Genomic DNA, 20,127 nt, shown 5'->3' with positions numbered 1-20,127 from the left:
CGCGCGCCGTCCGCTGGTGGGGGTGGAGCGTGGTCGCCATGGTGAGAGGGGTGAGGTGGGCGGGGAGCCATTTTGCTGCGTGCGGCCGCAGAGCCGCCGGCCCCTGGCATTGGACGCGGTTCTGTCCTGGCCCCCCGTTTCTTCCGCGCCTCCCGCCGAGGGGTTGGCCGGCGGGACGAGCCCGGTGCTGCGGGCCGGAGGATGCGGAGGAGTAGAGCCGCTGCCGCCGCATCGTCGCACCGTCCCCGGGGGGCGGCTGCCGCCTGGTCCCGGCGGCCGCTGGCGGGCCCGCGCGGCTGAGGAGGGCTGGGCGGGCGGAGGCGGGCCCGCCGAGGATGAGTGCGGGCTGCGGGCTTGACCCCCCTCGGAAGAGAGCCCGGTCGAGCACTGCGAGTCCCGGCGGCGGCTTCCAGGGAGAGCGGCCGCTGCCGCCGCAGCTCGGTCCCCGCCAGGAGGGGCCCGGGGGCAGCAGCTTCTGCGGCGGCAGTACCGCCACCGCCGTGGGGAACAAAGGTTTGTAGTGGCCGGGGCTGCGCTCTCCCCGAAGCAGGGGTAGCGGACAGGCGAGCGCTGTGGCTGGGCGCGAAAGGGGGCTCGCTGAAGGCCTGTGTCTGCCTGTCTCCCTTCCCTGCAGCGGCTTGGGCGGTTTCAATGTGCCCGGGGGATGGGATGGCTCTGCCCGGAGAGCCTGGGCAGTGCCGAACTTGCCCCAGCTTGGCCAGAGCCTTGCTTGGCGGCCCTCGTCAGGCCTGCGTGAGTCGCGGTCGCGCCTGGGGCTCGGCGGGAGGAGGCGGCCGGGTCTAGTGGGGCTCTGCCGAGCCGCTGTGTGCTTCCTAGATGCTCACTGCATCTGTTGTGCTTCTGCTCCCGTGATACGCTTGAGGGAGGGCAGTGTTTAATGGCGAGAGGCCGTTTGTGCCGGTGCAGGTAGCCTCGCCGGAGCTGGCCTTCGAATCGTCTCTGACTTGACTTCCCGGTGCCAGCGTGTCTCGTGTACGCGACCCCAATGGTGTGGGGCAGTGCGCGTTGCTTCCCTTTGGAGATGGCTTTGGGTACAGGACGTTATCCTGGCTTTGTGCCTGATTCTTTAAAAACTGTCAGTGACAGCGAAACCATCCAGGTGAGGTGTGAGCTGCTAAAGGTAGTGTGTTTTGTATGCGAGAGCACAAGTACTTGCTGCAGGAGAAATGGTGTTCAGCCAGGTTATCACGGAAGGGAGAACTTAAGGGTAAGGACCGGAACCCACATGAGCATGTGGCTGCAGGCCTAGAGCGCTGCAGGTGGCGTGTGGAGCTCCTCCTCCTGTGTAACAGTGCTGCGTAGAAAGTTTCCACATGGCTTCCTCAAGTTATTTTTATTTAGAGCTAATCTTGTCAGTATAATATTTTAATGCACAATACAGTACCTATTTCAGGAATAGAAAAGAATTCAGGGAGGGAGAGGAAAAAAACCCAGATTTGCTATGGTCGTCTTTGGTTGATGTGTTAAGCCTCAGTAACCTGTAATGAAGGTGCAACTTTGTATAGGTAATAATGTAAAGTTGTTATCTACACATAAAGGGTATGTACTCCTACAGAGTGAGGAATAAGAATATTTTAAAAATTCAGTTGTTTTCCTCAGTGGCAGTTCCTGAGGAATGGTTTGTCATATGGGAATGATTTGGGGAATCTTGAATAGAAATTTAGAGACTACTTAAAAAAAAAAAAAAAAAAAACCCAAAAAATGCCAGAGCCTGGGTTTATTGTTTACTCTGAATGTAAGCAGATGTTGTCTTTTTGTTGCCCCATAGGTTTTTGTGACCTTACCTGTAGCAAAAAGATGTGTTGGTAGCATTAAACAAAAGTGATGTGTGTTGGTTATAGAGCTTAAATAGCTAGCTGGATGCTGAAATTCAGACCAAAGCCATTTCAATTCTGTTCTGCATCTGCTGCTATCATTCCTTTTTGTTGTGCTAATGAGCAAATATTCCTTCAAGTTCACAGCTGAAGAGATAGTCAGCTACCTTTGAAGAGACTTATTTGTCCTGTGTTTTAACATGTCTCCGCTTTTTTTCTGGCTGCTGCTTCCCTCTTTAGGCAATATGGGTTAACACTTCAAATAGAAGGGGGTTAAATTTGGTAAACAGACTAATAGACTTCAATTTTAGTAAATCTTTAGAAATAAAGATGTTTTCATAAAAATCCATCAAGTTGTTGTTTTTGTCTGTGTGGGATGAAGCTGAGTGTTCGTTGAAAATTTGGATGGCTGAGTATGGCACAGGTGTCCTTGTGCCTGTAATCCACATGCACTTTGCATTACGCCCTGGTGACCTAGTCACATGGTGGCAGTTCTGCGCTGTAGTTTGAGCAGCTTCAAAAGAACTTCAAACGATTTAAACATTTTCTGTTGATTACTTTTTCATTTTAGAAATTCTGCAATGTTGATGAGGATACTTGATAACCAGCTATGGAAGGTTCAAGGCCTTGAATGGCAGAGGAGCATTTATGAAACAATGTCTCTGATGTTGCCCATGGCCTAAGCTATCCATGCGGCAAGTTACATAACCTCCATTTGCAGTAAAGTGCTGAGTCTTTCCATAGTGACCGTTAATAAAAATAGTTGGATTTGCTATACTGGTTTTTAATTTTGCAAAACTATTGTTGCAGTTAGGGGGGTTACCCATTTTCCTTACCCATTTGAAAGCAGGGAGGAAACACCTTGCACAGTCAGCAGTGGCAGGTGTATAATTTCTCTTGGAAAGGGAACTAAAGTTAGTTGCCAAATTTTCAAAATTACCTTTAAATAACACCAAAACTAAAAAACCTTTCTTATACTAATGAAGACTACCTTCCAGTTGTGAAATAGCCGATTTGATTTTTTTTCTCCCAAGTCTCTAAATAAGATGCTGCTGCTGTATTGAGCACATCTGAACTGTGACATCAGAGAAATAAGACTGATCACATTCACTGGAGCTCTGTCATTGGCAGTAAATCTGAGAAAGTTGTGTCTTTCACATTTTGTTGTTATTTAGGGGAGAAAATGTTAATACACTTTACAAGTTTATGAATGAAAGGGAAAAGAAAGTCCTTTTCTCACACTTGTTGCTTCTAATGTGTACAATCTTTATATTAAGCGCCATGTTTCACAGTATGCTACATACAAATAAGGTTCTCAGCTGGTCCTTCTAAGATGCTTAGTTGTTGTATTTTGTTTGTTTAAGCTATGTCATGTTGTCTCTTCGTTCCAAAATTCAGCAGAATTAAAGGTGGTAATGAGAGATGGAAAGTTCAGTTTGTCTTTTTTTGCTTTAAACTAGTTACTGTTTTGGTTTTTTTAACCATATTAAAAAAAAATGTTGGATTAAAAAAACCCCACCACACACCAAGCCTGGCTTTTATAAAGATTATTACAGAAGCTATAGCTGCTGACTGATGTGAATTAAGTATTGCATCACGTGTAGTTTTAATAGTGTTAGTGCCTTGATGTTCCCTATAGTAGAGATGTTACTGAGAACTTGAGGTGTTTTTATCTTCATCAAGTACAAGTTATCTTATTCATGTGCAATTGTTTTGCAGTTTTATCATGTTTCAAATAATAATGTAGTGAACTGTGGTTTTTCAGTTTGTAAACAACGGACAATTACCAGTTGGTTGGAGAATAAAGGACCCAAGACAACTGAGTCCAAAAGGTAAAATGAACAGCGTATCTACGCAAAAGTTGTGTTGTTTGAGTGGGCTGTGGGGAACTCAGATTGCAGGTTGTCGGTACAGCTAGCTACTGAATAAAAAGGCGACCCCATTTCTGCTGCTTTCCTTACCTTGGCACATCATCTTGAATATAAATAACCAACAGAGTTTCACTACAAAGAGCTAACTAGTAACCCATCCCTCCCCTCTAGCCCCAGAACTTTATTGTTAACTTAGCTTCCTGAAGCACATCACTGTTTAGGTGAATAAATACCGCTGCTTCTGCAAAGAAAAAGATTTGAACCTGTAGTGAGGGAAGGCAACTGCTGCATCCCATGACAGTCAACCAGTTAGCTGTAATATCAGACTGTGTCCTTTAGTCAACAATTCTGCTTTTATTTTTGTTTAGTGTAGGACAGTAACAATTACAGATTTTGGCTGATGCTCCTGTATTTAACTCACAGTTCTGTTGTTAATTTACAGACAAAAGTCTGTTTTGGTTCATCTCATTGGACTGTGATTGTAGTATAAGCATGTGCAGCTTGACTTAGTTTGGACCAGAATTTACAGATGCTCAAATGTGTTTTCAGGTTATTTTGTGAAGGATGTTATAAAAGTTTTGCTGTTGAACAGCACCAGGTCAAATTTGGTATCTTCTGCTCATGTAGCCCATCGGGAAAAGTATTTGCAAGGTAGCATTAAACTTCTAAGAGTTTAAGTATGTGGTGCAGAGGAGTAACATATTTTTCTGTAATTACAATTGTAAATGTACTGGTTTATTTTTCACTGATGCTTGTAAATAAGTAGAAATTGAAATCTGTAGCTGTGCTAAAATAGCTGGGAAAACTTATGATAATTATTAATACAGAAGTACACAGGGCTGAGGTACCAGCTTACAGATTGTAGAAAAGCAAAGATGTTAGGAGGGTGCTTAAGGAGGGAATGTTTTTGGTTTTATTATTTTTTTAAGATGCTCTATAGGGTATTCCTTTTATATGCCCTCCTCAGCCTTGCTGACAGATTACAGCCTAGCCAATTTCAAGTAGCAGGTGAGTCATGTAAACATTTAATGTGCCTTTCTATTGAAGTTAACAACAATTTTAAATTGTCATAGAATAGCAGATTGGCTTGGGTTGGGAGGGACCTTAAAGATTATCTAGTTCCAACCCCCCTGCCACGGTCAGGGACACCTTCCACTAGATCAGGCTGCTCAAAGCCCCATACAACCCGGTCTCAAACACTTCCAGGGATGAGGCATTCACAACTTCTCTGGGCAACCTGTTCCTGTACCTCACCACCCTCAAAGGAAAGAATTCCTTCCTAATAGCTAATCAAAATCTGTCTTCTTCTAATTTAAAGCCAGTTCCCTCTGTGCTGTCACTGCATGTCCTTATAAAAAGTGCCTCTTCAGCTTTCTCTTAGACCTCCATCAGGAAATTGAAGGCTGCTCTAAAGTCTCTCCAGAGCCTTCTCTTGTCCAGGCTCAACAAGCCTAACTCTCTCAGCCTGTCTCTATAGAGGAGGTGCTCCTGCACTCTGAACATCTTTGTGGCCCTCCTCTGGACTCGCTCCGACAAGCCCATGTCCCTGTTGTGGTCCAGATCTGGATGCAGTATTCCAGGTGGGGTCTCATGAGAGTGGAGTAGAGAAGGAAAATCGCCTCCCTTGACGTGGTGGTTACAGTTCATTTGAATTTGAGCACTGTTATATTTGGTGTTGTCAAATACCGTTAAACAGTCACTTACTGAGATGGCAGCAGTAGCATAACTTTAATTTTTGTTCATCAGAATTTTCAGTGCAGTAACATATGCATACATGGGGAGTTAAATTAGCATAACATAAGCCCCTCTAAAATTGTTTTGTTTTTAAGTAATCTTCCTGTGGATGAAGTTCTAAGCTATCATCTCTTGCTCCAAGCCCCTTTACTGTTTGTTTTCTTTTTGTTCTGTAGTGGTAAAGTTGTGAATGCTATCTCTTTATCCAGAGCACTCTTTTAGAAGAGAATCTGTTATCATTCAGGGAGGCAATTAGTGCCTTCAGGAATCTAGTAAGATGTTCAGTTGCTGAATTTAGGATTGTGTAATAATTGCATATTTTCCTATCTAGTAGATATGGGAATCTGGGCAGTGACCAGATATACAGAGTTTTTAGCATGCTTCACTTGCACTGTCGATATAAAATGTTGTCACAATACATTCAGAAAAAGGTATTGACAAAGTGATATATTCACCAAGATTAGTCAGGGGTTTTTAATATTCATATGGCATCTAAGTATTTTCATCAGTACACTGACACAAAAATTAGCAGGTATGAAATGTCTTTCTAATGTTGTCTTGGAAAGTTTTGTCTGCTCATACAAAACTCACTTCATTCCCCTGTGTAACCATTAGGACACATTTATTTCCGTTCTTTGTGTAAAATGGCACAGGGCAAACGAGCTTATTTTTCTTAAAAAAATAATTGATTTAATGTCATGTAATTTTTATCATAATTTCTTAATATATTTTGCTCTTATGCTTTTGTATTATGAATATTTTTGAAGTCAGGGGCAGCTTATTAAAATAAGGAAATAATAAGACGTGTTTGAGGCTATGGACTACTGTGTCCTGCTCTTCTAAATGATGAATTTGTAGCTCTGAGGGGATGGTTACAAAACCATTGATTTCCTTGCTCACTGTATTTAGTTGATTAAAATGAAGGCTAAGGAATACTTTATCCTGACTTCTAATTTTTTGTCCAAAGAAAATAACTAAATAATAGCGTAATACTGTTTAGATTTTAAAATAAGGGTAAGGAATCACTGGAGCATATATCTAAGGTAAGCAACTGATTCATCACCCTTTGGAGCTTTTAAGTAGAAATAGGTTGTTACTGAGCTGCATTCCCCAGTGAAGTAAAACTTGTTGATCCTCGTAGTGCTCACACAGTATAATGAGTAAAATTATGCCGTTTTTATTGTATGTTTATAATAATTCCTTTAAAATACAGGTATATGTACAGGAATTCCATTTGGAGATAAGGCATTTAATTCTTTTACTTGTCTTTCACAGCTTACACAGCAAAATTAGTAACAATACTGAAGCAAATTCCAAGATGACTTCCGTTAAAAAAGAGAACTTTTGTGAGCATGATGTGAAAAAGCTAGAGAATATTTGTCAGCAAAATTATTCAAAAATATCTGTGGAAGTTGGTGCAAAGCATGTAAATTTGCCTCAAACAGGCAGCATGTATAGCTGGGAGGCTGAGGACAAAGGTCCAGTCTTGGACACAGAGCCTGTGAAGGGGATGCAGTCTGGAGACCTCTTTAGAAATGCCAACATTGATCAGATGCACAAAACTGGCAAGCAGGCTCAGAGAGGCTGTGAGGAGAACAGTGATAATTGTACTCAGAGGAAATCATCATCTGGCCGGTCTTTGAAAATGGGAAATACAAAACTTTCTTCAAAAGACGCTGAGACAGATGGACAAGTGTCTTCATGCAATTCACAGAAGCTGAAGACTTGCGATTCTGTTGGTTTAACGGGTGAACAAGAAGGGGATGTAGTTCCAGAAAGTCCACTTTCAGATGCTGGTTGTGATGCTTGTATATCTGACCTTGGGGGTCCTGGGAAACTGACCAAATGTCAGAGCAGTTCAGGGGATTCACCTGCTTTTGAGAAAGAAAGTGAACCAGAGTCACCGATGGATGTAGATAATTCCAAAAATAGCTGTCATGGATCAGAGGCTGATGAAGAAACCAGTCCATTTCTTGATGATCGAGAGGAAATTAATATGTCAAAATCCATAAACAAATCTTTTAGAATTCAATATGGGGATGCTGAACTGGAGTCAAGAAAATCACGTTTTTCTGCCAAGGGCTGCGAAAGTTTTGAGGAAATAGATAATTCTGGTAAAGAGGATGGTCTGCGTGCAAAGTCACCTGGGATCTCTCCTGCTCCATCATCAGAACTCAAAGGTGCAAAGCAAAGTGTGAAGAGGGATTCCAAAATCACCTCTCACTTCATGAGGATACCTAAAGTTGAAGAGAAAAGGTAGTGTTCTGTCTGCCTCTTCATCTGTTTTTTTCGCGTTACAGAATCTGGAGCCTGGATTGTGTAAAGCATTTTGCAAAATGTATGTTAAGACGCAAAGACAGCTTTGATGCAGGCTTGAAATAACTTATTTTTAATGGGAGTACTTGTGTATTGTTTTTAAGGGTATCTTTGTCCAGTGCATTTTATTACTTTTTTAATCATTAGAGATCTGTTAAAATTGGGAATGAAAGACACTATAGGAAGTTATTTTCTTTTAATAAAGAAGTGATTTAAGACCATGGGATTTTTAATATTTGAAAGTGAATGATAGTACAGGAATGCTTAATGGAGTGTAGCTCTGGCATCCATTACTTCATTCAGAATATCTGAGGAGACTGACGTTTTCTTTGTGTTTTCTTAAGTTTCATTTGTCAAAAATACTGAATCTAGTTTGTTAAAGCGTCAGTGCTACGTGAAATGAACAGCAATGGAAATGGAAGCCCTGAGCATGACCCAGACTTCACATGCTAGGTGTTGTGCAAAGACAAAAGGATAATCTCTGCTCTGAACAGCTCAGATTTCAATGGGAGCTGAGGAAGTGAATAAGCAGTAAAGGAGTAAGCAGAAACAAGTGAACTGTGTGTGTTATAGAACCATAGATTAGTTAGGGTTGGAAAGGACGTTAAGATCATCTAGTTCCAACATGCAGTTGTCTCAGTAGAACTAAAATAGGGCAAGAAAGCAGTTTTGCACATCTTTACTGGGATATCCTTTCTGGATGCAAGGAGCAGCACAAACCATACTGTTCAAGGAAATGAAGAGAGTAACAGAGGATGGCTAACTCATGGTGGGAGCTCACGTTTGAGAAATCTTAAGAGATGAGTAAGCTGATAGTGGAGTTGTTGGAAAACAAAAAAGGTAGTTCGTAGGAAAAAATGAACAGATGAAGAATTTGCTAACAAAAGTACGGAAAAGTGAGTCATAAAGTTAAAAAAAAAATTACCTAGTCTTTTCACTAATTTAAATGAATTGCTGTTGTAGCAGAGCAGCAAAGGTTGAGGCTTATATTTGTCAGTGGTAGAACACTGTGTTACGATAAGTCATGTTTGAGAAGGGAAACTCGTGCAAAAGTTTTGCTGTATAGCTAGATGGGAATCCTAGAAATGCTTTCCAGAATAATTAGTAAGGTAGAGTATGAGGCTGTAGAGAGATTATCGTTTTCCTTTTTGGGGCCTAAAATAAGATTATGTGAAGGTTATAAACCTCAGTGCCAGATGAAATAGTGGTACTGCCTAGTGCTTAAGAGGGCAATTAGAAAATGTTAAAGCTTTTCTCCTGGTTTTTGTTAGACCAGCTCTACATCAGGCAATAGTGCATCTCAGATGTTAACTTGTTGAGAAAGAAGCAGTAGAGTATCAAACACATTTCAGTCATCAGTAATGCTATGCCAAAATTGTCCTTTGGCTGTCAGATGAGCACTTGGGCCTGTACCCAGTGTCAGGCTATGTGTCACCATTTGCATGTGTTTGGCCAGGTTGGAGGCATTGTCTGCACCTGAAGATACTGGTATATGCATAGACCGAACAGGTTGGACAACGTCTTTATCCAAGGGTGGAGTAAGTTTGCTAAAGGGAATTTAGAGGTCAAAACAGTACCTCAAAGTGTAGGCTTTTAACTTGTTTTGCATTTTACTCTGAGAGCTTCGTCTTGCATGAGAAATGTGGTATATTACATCAGACATACAGCAGACTGAGATTTTTCTTCCCCATATCATCAGGTATACCAAATACCTTTGATCATTAAAGAGGATTAGATTATTTCATCTGCTCTTGCATATATTTGAATTTTGCAAGTGTTTTTTCGATTGCTTTTCACTTCTATTGCAAGTTTGCAAGTATCGTAAGCCTGGTGTGAAAATAAAGTCCTAGTGAGAAAGAGTGGTTAAGAAGTTGGAATTCTTTTTGTTGGTTGGCTGTTTTGTTTTGTTTTTTTTAATTTGAAGAAGGAATATGTGCATCTGTGTATGCAGGTGTGTTTTCTAACAGTTGAAAAGGGGCTGCAGAGGGTATCCTGACAAATGCAGACCAATGAGTCTGTCACCTGTCCCTAGGTAAAGCTTTGGTCTGGGGTCACAGCAAAGGCTAGCAAATAAAATGTTATAACTCTGGAATGGAAATTTGTGTGTTTGCCTACCATGTTTTTTTCAGTGGAAATAAAAATTTTCAACATACTTTATTTAACAACAGGAAAGAAAAGTGTGAATTCGAGCCCCAGAGGCCAGGAAGGAAGACTCCTAAATATGTGCCACCTCCTCTTCCAACTAATAAGAAATGGTTTGGGACACCAATTGAAGACATGAGAAGAATGCCTATGTGTGGGACTCGTCTGCCACATCTGCGACCCTCAGCCAATCATACAGTAACCGTCAGAGTACGATCATTCAGTGTATTATCTGAAATCAAATTTCTTACTGAATTGTTCAATAATATGAAATGCCAAATGTTAGTCTGGTAGTATTAGCAAGTTGTGGAAATCAATGTATGCCATTCCTTGCAAGCAGACTGGCTGATTTTCCTAAAAACTGGCTTTTCTGATGCACAAGATTTAGGATATTAAGATCCAGAAGAAATGTAATTATGGTTTCACTGCCTCTGGCTTGTTAGGGACAAGTATTTTTCTTTTGCATGAGCGTGTGTGGACTTCCTTGCCTGAGTTGTAAACTGTGGGAGTTTAAATATGTCTTCAACATTGTCATGTTACATTCTCATTTTAATGTTCTGGTTTGGGTTCAAGATACATGGAATTTTCAAGACATTTGAGATATGAAAAAGACAATGAAAGATTTTCTATTAATTTTACCACCACATTTTAGATCAGATCTGATATATTTGACTTTAATATTTTGGAGTAGTATGCAGGCAGATAATTGTTGAAATAAAGCATGTGAGCAGAAACCTATGGAGTCACAGATAAATCCCAAACAAAAGAAAAGCACAATAAGTTTAAATGCAAGCTTTGAGAGAATCTGTGCTGCTGGAAGACTGTATAGCAGATTAAGTCTGTAAGAGCATAATGTTATTTATTTTTACATTTTTGATATTCTGTGAAGTACACTTGAAATACTGCTATATTTAGAAGGATTTCTCATCCTCTTCAGTGTTGGCTAAAGAATGTTATTTTTGCACATGACTATAGTTGTATTTTAAACTACATTTTGAAAATATTTGGATGAAACTATGTAGATACTTAAATTCATAGTTGAGGAAATCTAGCTGATAATTGGACATAAAGTAATTGCATATATTACCTTTATTTCAGTGTGTTTCAGGAAGTCAAATGATAAGGTGGTATTCTTTTCACCGAGTGTAACACAAGAGTAACATTTTCTAACTGGTCAGTTTGTAGCTTTCCCCTTTTCTGAAAGGATGACTGTAGAGGAGAGCTTTTCTACATATGTTTTTGTTTACTTTTTATTTCTTTTGTTAAAAAACTTCAGACGTGAGCTATCCCCGACCCTCCTTCTTTGTTGCAGGTTGATCTTCTGAGGGAAGGAGAGGTGCCTAAACCTTTTCCAACTCACTACAAAGATCTGTGGGACAACAAACATGTTAAAATGCCCTGCTCAGAACAGAATTTTTACCCTGTAGAGGATGAGGTAAGATGAAGGATTTACAGTTGTGTAATCAAAGAAGTTTTTTCACATATAGGTGAGTTTTCAGTTCACTGCATTTGTTCAGTTGGCAAACTGTATAGAATTGGAAAATCAAGTAGATGAACATACCTGGTCTGAAAAGCTGGATTCTGGGTTATAATGCTTCAGGCAGAGCAGAAGACTTTGTGGTGGTTATTTTGTTATTGTTCTTTGTTTGTTCTGGGTTTTTTTTCTCCTAGTTATTTTACCCAGCCATTGATTTGATGATGTACATATTTATATATACTTGGAGTATAAACTAATACTCCCTATATATGTTTCTATGCTATTTATATGTTATATATATATATTGTGTTTGACGCAATTTGGAATACCAACAGATGTGAATGAATTTGTAACCACATTTTGATTATAATACTTTGTCAGGTATTGCTGATAGTGAGGTGTACCTGCTGTTCTGCTAAAACAGTGGTTGAGAGCTTAGAGTTGGCTTTGTGTGGCTTGTTGATGTGGGATTTTTTGTCACTGCTTGAGGCTTACTTAAACATACAAAGTGAAAAACTTTACACTGTGGTGAGTAAAATCAGTAGTGTGTCCTATAGCAAAGGCTGTATAATGATTATTGATACTTGAATCTGGAACAGAGAAATTTATAGTCTCTAGGAAATACTCTGTCTTTTCATTTACATATTTTACAGATACAGTATAAATTGAATTTAGTTGATGGTTCAGAGAGAAAGTGCTGGTAAGATTTTTGTTGTTGCCAGTTGAGCAGGAGGAGTTGTCTCTGCCCTTGTGGTAGTCTAATAAGAAATGTCATTATTGCTTGCAATGGGCAATAAGACTTGTGTTGAGGAAAAATATCACAGAAAATACAAGTCTTAAATTTGGGTAGGTAGAAGAGTCAGCCACAACTATATGCTTTTATAATCTGTGCCCTTATTTTTATTATGTTTTTACAAAGTCCAGTTTGTATTTTTGAGTTGTAGATTTTATAACTGTGATCTTGTCTGCAAAATCCACTTTTTTCACAAAGAATATAGAGAACATTATTTGTCCTTGAGAATGCATTAGGAAGAGTGCTGCATATGTGAAAGGCTCTTAATGAAATTTCTGACTTCTTCAGTTAGAAAGGAATTCAGGGAAGTAAAACGCAGTGGACTAGAAGTTGCAGAAGTTCTTTACAGTTACTCAAAATGTGGTTTATTTTTAAAGACCTTCACAAATAAAGCAAACTTTATTTAAAAAAACTGTCAGGGAAGATAATTATTAGTAAATATGACTTTCTGTTTTGAATAACTTCATCTGACTTTGTTTTGGGCTTTTGTTTTAAAGAATGGTGATAGAACTGCTGGAAGTCGATGGGAACTAATCCAAACTGCCTTACTTAACAAGTTTAGTTGTTCGCATGATTTGAAGGTAAGCTAGTCAATTTGAAATTGAGTCTATATACATACAAGTACATTCAGGTTCTCTGTGTGCTAGTAGTGATTCTGGCTCAGTCGTGTTTGTTGAATCACTTACAAAAATGAATTAAAAAAATATCATGCTGGTCCAGGTATTCTGTAATGAATTAAGTGTTTTAATGAGCCTCAAGTGTTACCACTGAATATATTAGTTATTTTTAAAACAAATTGTCTTTTATAAATCTACATAAAACTGTTTGTCCAGCAATATCTAATAGTTTGTGGTAGACGTAGCATGTAGGATTTTTCTGTAACCAGATGGTAGGGCGATGCACAGGTGCGAGAGTCTGAAACGTTAACTGTTGACATCACTAAAACTGCAGCAATTTAAGCTGCTGACAAAAATCTATAAATCAGGGAGATTAAGGCTCTGTTGAAAACCCTTATGGTTCTTATTGGCTTTTAATGAATTGTGATTTGGAGCAGCTTAGAATTGCTATGATGTTTTTTGTGAAGAATAATTTAGATTGTACCTGAAAGGCAGGGAAGGAGGAGGATGCAGAAGCTACAGATAAACTTTAAATGAATACTTTTTTTTTAGGGTAATCGTTATTCTAAAGGGCCTATTTAATTTGTTGTTTAAATTCTTTAAGCTCTTAAACTGGTAAAACATCTGCCGTATTGCTGAGGAATGCTTTTTTGGTATTTTTAAAGACTGTGAGCACAGGGTGAGGAATATTTATGTTGTATGTTGTAGGCAGATCCAAGCATGCCTTGTCTTGTTTTGTGCTAAGAGGAAAAACCTGTAGAATAAAGCTTATTCAATGCTAAATCTAAAATAACAGGATTCAGCATTATGGAGTTGCGCCGTATTAATCCAGATCTATGGATTTTGGTAGGCTCTGTGACAGGTTTTAGCCACTAGATGGTACTGTTCCTTCACAAAGGAAATTCCATAAAATCGGTTTTTTTCTCTTAATGAGTATGTCTAAGCTTTATTTTGTTATGCTCTTTCCCCAGGAGGCTATACTGAGGTACAACATAGCTTATTCCAAGAAATGGGACTTCACTGCTCTTAACGACTTCTGTGAGAAGGTAAACCAAGTTGACTTGAAATAGGAAGAAACATAAAAGTGACTGCTTTGTTTATACATCTCAATGCTTTTGGCTTTATTTCCCTTTTCAAGAGTAAAGGTTTTGCAGTCACCTATGTGGATGGTTATTTGGCTGGTAACTTCAGTTGAAATGATAATTAAGCTTTATAAACTGGATTAATTTTAAATCTTAAGCAGATAATTTGAGTGCTTCAGTAACACCTAAGGTTACTGAAGGCAAGGTGAGAAATGCCTTTATGAAAACCAGACTTACTAAGAAATTGTATTAATATTTTCAGTTTATTTTTTTGTGTGGTTGGTTTTTTGGTTGGTTTTTTTTTTTTAAGTGTTGCTCTTTTTTCCCTTTTTTTAAACAACTTTTGTGTTGCAGTGGTATGTGTATAGTCTGTGTTTTGCTGGTCTAGCAGTAAAATTTTTCTGTATACTGAGATGATGAATTTCAACTTTAGAGCCTTTGAAATGTTGGTGTGGTTTTCATGACTTCATGTTACTTTCCTGAAAGAAGAAAAACAAATAGTAAGTGATAAATACAAGTTGGACTACTATTAATGTACATCCTGACTGAGGACGAGAAACTATGCTAACTAAATCAGTATGGGAGATTAGTGTGGTGCAATAGAAATTGTTGTATTTTAATTCCACCAGCTCAGAAGTGCTTTTAAAACGTGTGCTTGTTTTCTTGGGAGGAGGGGCTTGCTAAACTGTATTGGTTGAGAGAGAAGTGGGGATAGGTATAACTGTGTTGAGGTTCAGCAAAACTAAATTTGGTTTGAAATTAATTTTGTTAGTTGGTGTGTTTAAAACAGATGTCTTTTTAATTCATGTGATCAGAGGAACTGCTTTTTGTGTTGCCTGTTTCCATTACGTATAGGGACTGTTTTGAAGAATGAGTTTTGTTTTGCATGCAACACGGTGTTGTTACTGACAGAAGGTACCTATAAAAATACCAGTAGTATCATATTTACTAGCTATGAGAGCTACTGCATTCACTCATCTTGCCATTTTAGTGCTTCCTCCTCTCCTTGTGGGGGGGGTCTGTTTTTCAGGCTGCAATCAATGGCTGGATGGTAGAGGCTGTGGACATTTGGCCTCTTTGCTCCTGTTAACTCTTGTACTAACTGAAATGAACTTGCCCAGTTAAACTGTTACTAGAGAATCATATTTAATTTATTAGAATGTTTTAAAGTACTGGCGCTATTTAAAAATCTGACTCGGAAATGTACCAGATTTGCATTGTATTGCTACAAACACAACTGAGCTTGTCCTAATGTGATTGTATTATGCATCTGGGAGTTCAGAAACTATGGGTGATTAGATTCAGAGATCATCAGCCAGGGAGAGTAAATGATATCAGCTGTTTCCAGAGAGGAGAAGAATGACAGGGAAATCAACTATGTATTGGGTATCAATCTTTCACTGAGGGGCAAAAGGAAATTTCTGTCACCTGGCAATAGTGATGTATTTGTGAGGTTCCCAGAAGAAGTGAAGAGACCTGTTTCAAGATACTGATTTTTGGACCAAGCTGAAAAACATGTAGCCATATATATTAAATACGGAACAGTGAAGCAGTACAAGACAATGGCTCCTTGTAGACCACAGGAGCAAAATCTTACCCTGGCTTTATCGAATATATTAAGTTTAGTGAACAGAATATACAGAGGGGATACATTTTGTAGACAGATGTAAACATCTTTTCTATTATGAAGGGATATGTGAACTCTTCCAGTTTTGTAAATTAACAAGGCATCTGCTATCAAAGACTATTCACAGTCTGCTTAAGTGAGCAGCTATTGAGTGAAAAGCTGAGATCCTCTGTGGAAATGACCTAAATATACTAGCTGTAGTGCAGTGAGGCTTTTGAAGTGACTATGTTTGGAAGTTAACAATTAATGGCTTACAACTGGCTTGTGTATTTTCTTGTTTATCTTATGGTTTTGAGGGAGCAGGGGAACTGTTTCAGATTGTTTGCTCAGCAGAAACTGAGAGGGTTGGCTGAAAGAAAAGCTGGCTTGAGTAATCAGCCCAAAAGGGAGGGGCAGCAGCTCAACAAAGGGAGAAATAATCACAAGTACTATGGAGTTTATGATCCTCAAATATCTATGTATATATTCTTGGGTACTATTGACTTTCTGTGCATTCTCAACCAAGAATTCTGTGGTCTGATTTAAAAGGGAGCTGGGTCTGATGGTGTCTATTTTAATGATTTGTTTACTGTATTCAGATAATTACTTCAGTAGGTCAATGGGTCTGTGCTTGGTCAATTATAAAGTAATATTTGTTATTTTAAATTCTGATTCTGTACAGAGCTCACCTTATTTATTAATCTGTTAAATGCCTTCATGTCTGTTTTAGGCTGTGTTTCTTGTTTTAGGCAGTTTCCTCCCAAAGTTGCACAGTCAAAATGTGCATTATTTAAAATCCTACTTATAAAATTAAAAGCAGTCCTCTTATAATAATTACCAGTTTCTTGGATTGAAGTTCGTTTTCCTTTAAGATTAAAACACTTTCAGCTTTCTTAAAAAATCCTGGCTCGAATATAAGATAGCTATTTCCCGTCAGCTATTTTCAAAATGTACCCTGACACACACAGGCTGTTCGAAGTGTTGTCAGGAGAGGGAGCCCTCGCACTATTTTAAAAAGATAGCAGTTAACCAGTGAAGTAAAATTCTTATTTGTACAGTGAAGTAAATGTGGAAGCTTAGAGGTTTTTTAATTCTTTAAGTTCATAGCACCCATCAGTAACATATGTAAAGCTCTTGTTGGTTTATTTGCTTGAGACATCCGACAGTTTTGTTGTTCTCTGCAGAATTTCCACTCTGTTGTATTGATTTGTTTTGCCATCTGTTTGCTTATGTTTGGCAAACAGGCTTAGGATTTATTCAAGTCATTGCTTAGTGGATGAAAATTGTTAGTGCTGACATTTTTCTTCTTGCTTGCAAAATTCTTGTCACCTGTAAGTCATCCTTGTGTTTGTTTCTCTAGAGTTTACCTAGAAGACAGACAGCAAAGAGTAAACAACAAGCAGAAAAGGAATGGTGAGGAAACTGCTGTGGATGGAGCTGTCTTGAGATCCACAAAGTGTTGTAGATGAGCTTTATTTATGTGAATTATAATAGGCTGGGAATGTATTACATGCTTTGGATCAATAGTGCTACGTGCTGTGGAAGTATTTATTTTTCTTTCTCGTAGATTTGCCTTTCCACTTCTAGGCAGGAAAATTCTTTTGCTTTTTTCAAGTGCATGAAATAGCGTCTAGTGTGGTCATTGAAGGTTTATGTCTTAGACTAATCTGCTGCAAGAACAACTTTATTTAAAGGGAAAAGTAGAGCTTTATCATTTAAGACAGTCACATGGTCTGCTGCTTTAGATTGCGCCTGCTTGGTCTGGACATGCTTTGTGTTTATGGTATTGCTTTAAAGTCTCTTAGAGCTTAAGCATAATTCTTGCTAATGTTGTTTCATGAACTCTTCCCCTTATTGCTGGCACCTGTCTTGCTCTTTCAGGAGCAGAGGAGTGTTTAAACCTGAAAATGACATGACATTGTATAAGCAGTGCGTAACTTTCTTTAAAGGTGATCCTTCTTTTAAATTCAGCTTTAGTTGCATAGTATATAGGAACCTAAGTCATCAGGATTTATGTTGTGTGTCTTCAGGAACCTTCACGATATAAAACCTGTGTTGCCATTAGATTCTGAGCTCTCTTGATGTAAACCAGTTGGTGAGCAGCCTCACAACTTGTTCTTGCCCTTTACAGTAGAGCAGTTTTGAAGAGTTATTTGGTCCCATCTGAAACTTGTGAGATTTAGCACAAATATTTAAGTTAGTAACAAATTACTGAAAAAAATATGTAAGACAGACACTTAAAGTGACAGAAAGGAACTATCCAGGCAATGAAACAATAGGCGCTTTTATTGCTCATATGGTTTAATTCCTGTTGTCTCCTCAACTCCTTTGAAACCTGGAGAAAGAACTGTAGCAATTACATCATTCTAGTATCAGAAAACAAGAACAATGCTCTATGCTTTTTAATTCTCACTTGCAAGCTAAGTTATACAGGCTTTCCTGACATGCTTCAGTAAAAGGAAAGAATCAGATCCAGTCATTTGTTTTTTAGCCACTCTTCCTGCTTTTTTTTTTTTTTGTATATGCAAAGCAGAAAGAGAAGGACTCATTATGTAAGGACTGCTGGCATTTAGAATCCCCTAATATCTGTGTTTAAAAACCTACTTGGTGAAATTATGTTTGTGTGCTATCAAGTGCTGAAAATTATCAGATCCAGTACTGAGGCATATCATTAAAAGACATGTCATCTCTGGTTATTACTGACGTATTGGAAATAGCAAATAGTTTAGACATAAGTTTGATCTCTTAAGCATAGACTGAAGATTGGAGTTTATGTAAATTTGTGTGGCATACGCAGTGATTGTCTCTGAGCTTATGTGAGTCATCTGAAAAATGGATACAATACATCTTGCAGATGTTCACATTGTGTCCATAACTATTTTTATGTTTGTCTGAACTCTTGGAGCTTGAACATCCTGGTGGGAAGCTTGTGTCTGTGAAATGGAGAAGACACTATGAGAGGAATCAGGAATGGTGTAGAGGTATGTGATAGTTTCCATATGAAGAACATTCAATAAACTAGTATTGTTTGATCTTTTGATCTTGGCTAAGAGAGAAGTGAGGACAAGTATAACAGTGCAATCCAATATAAATGTAGGAGAGGGTGAAGAGAAAATGACTATTCATTTGTCTAGTGCAACAGTTAGGGGACATCAGATGGGTGTTTCTAGCCAGGTAAGGGTTTCAAAACCAGACAAAAGTATTTATTTAGATACTGAATAAAAGGCTGTCGAACTCCTTCTCAGTGGATGTAAAAGATGCTATGACTTTACATCAGGTTTTGAAGGGATTTAGAGAAATTGCTGGTAGAAAGACCCCAGTGACATCTACGCAGATACTGTGATGGACTCTGGTACTGAAATGGATTACTGCAAGTAAAGAGCATTGTAAGGAAGTGCTCCTAATTACTTGTTTTACTTGCTGTTAAGACTTTTCCAGGCATCTTTTATTGATGGGATTTCATGAACTTTTGTCCATTTTTACCTTCTTATGACTTTGCTGGGTTGAAGATGAGAGGCAGAAGTTGCCTTGTCATGCAAGCCCCATTGTGGCAGAGTACCAACAGGAGATGTTGCTGACAGAAGGGCATGGGGATCTATACACTAACCTCTTCTGGGAGGACAAAATAGTAATGGTAACTGGTATTTTAGCTGAACCTCACTTGAAGATACTTACGCCTTTTAAAATGTACTTTTTCCAGGCTATGCAGATCTTGGTGCCTACTTGATGCAAGTAGGATATGCTGCTGGTATCTTTACAAAGATAATCTCTCATTCTCCACTGTGTAATGCCCAGTTTCCAACTGTTAGATTTGGCTTTATAGGAAAAAGCATGGGTGTGTCTGCAGTGCCTGTCTATGGATGTCTTGTGGTCTTATTGTCTGTTGCGAAAACTGTTTGAAGCCAATCAATGTATTTAATGACCAGGATCTGCATATTTGCTCTTGATTCCTATATGAATTCAGCGTTCAGGAAACCCTTTTCTCTTATGAAAGAAGCTCTATAACTCTTAAATTTGAATTTTTCTAAGAGGTTGAAAGAAATGTGATAATGCTCTTTAAAAAGACCAGTGTCTCTGCTGTCTATACTGAACTGCAGAGAAGAGCCTTCAGCATGAAGGAAGAATGTACCAGACCACTTTATCTGTGCTCCTTTTCCTCTTTTTCCAGCCAAGCATGAGCTCACTCATTTTAGCCTCAAAACTGGGTGTTAGCTTTTTCTTTTTTTTTTTAATGGCACAAATCGCAGCTTATCCTAGAATCTGATAAGAAGCTGTGTAGCAAGAAAACAAGGTCGGTTGTCAAGCTGAAGGAATATATTGCTATTTTTCTTCACCCTTTAGTTCTGCTTTTACATGATATAGAATGTGGGCTATTAAAGTTTGTCTTACAATTACAGCTGTAATTAATTTTGGAAAAGGATTAGAAAAGAAGTCTCATTTCTCCCTGCTTTCTGTTAAAACTTGCATGACAATTATACTTTCTGGATCCTAGGTCCTTTTAGAAGTCCAAAACAGTCAGGATGCAAGGCTTGTTGCTGGCTGATTTTACATGCAAGTATCAACCTGTAAATTTCTAGAACCTCACTTAATATCTTTTTAACATTATCTATAAATTTGATTTAGAAATGCCTAAACTCACATAATATGCAATACA

The 20,127-nt window shown here is 38.8% G+C and overlaps 1 protein-coding gene across 3 annotated transcripts in view; it reads left to right on the top strand.

Moving 5' to 3' along the window:
- The first annotated feature begins 50 nt into the window (after nt 1–50).
- The window catches only part of PARG (poly(ADP-ribose) glycohydrolase), an 81,726-nt gene continuing 61,649 nt past the window's right edge, over nt 51–20,127 (top strand). For 2 of the 3 annotated variants that reach the window (XR_010610760.1, XM_065670791.1), the window contains exons 1-7: nt 51–513; nt 3,601–3,667; nt 6,716–7,696; nt 9,925–10,108; nt 11,211–11,333; nt 12,666–12,749; nt 13,757–13,831. Coding sequence is in view for 2 of the 3 variants with exons in the window: in XM_065670791.1 (XP_065526863.1) it covers nt 336–513; nt 3,601–3,667; nt 6,716–7,696; nt 9,925–10,108; nt 11,211–11,333; nt 12,666–12,749; nt 13,757–13,831 (1,692 nt within the window). In the remaining variant the exon portion in view is untranslated. The remainder of the gene's footprint in view (nt 514–3,600; nt 3,668–6,715; nt 7,697–9,924; nt 10,109–11,210; nt 11,334–12,665; nt 12,750–13,756; nt 13,832–20,127) is intronic. The other variant, XM_065670789.1, reaches the window with a different exon arrangement.

The sequence above is a fragment of the Lathamus discolor genome, chromosome 3 (genome assembly GCF_037157495.1).
Source record: "Lathamus discolor isolate bLatDis1 chromosome 3, bLatDis1.hap1, whole genome shotgun sequence".
Classification (NCBI taxonomy): domain Eukaryota; kingdom Metazoa; phylum Chordata; class Aves; order Psittaciformes; family Psittacidae; genus Lathamus; species Lathamus discolor.
Note: the sequence above shows the minus strand (reverse complement) of the source record. Positions and strands in the feature narration are given on the sequence as shown.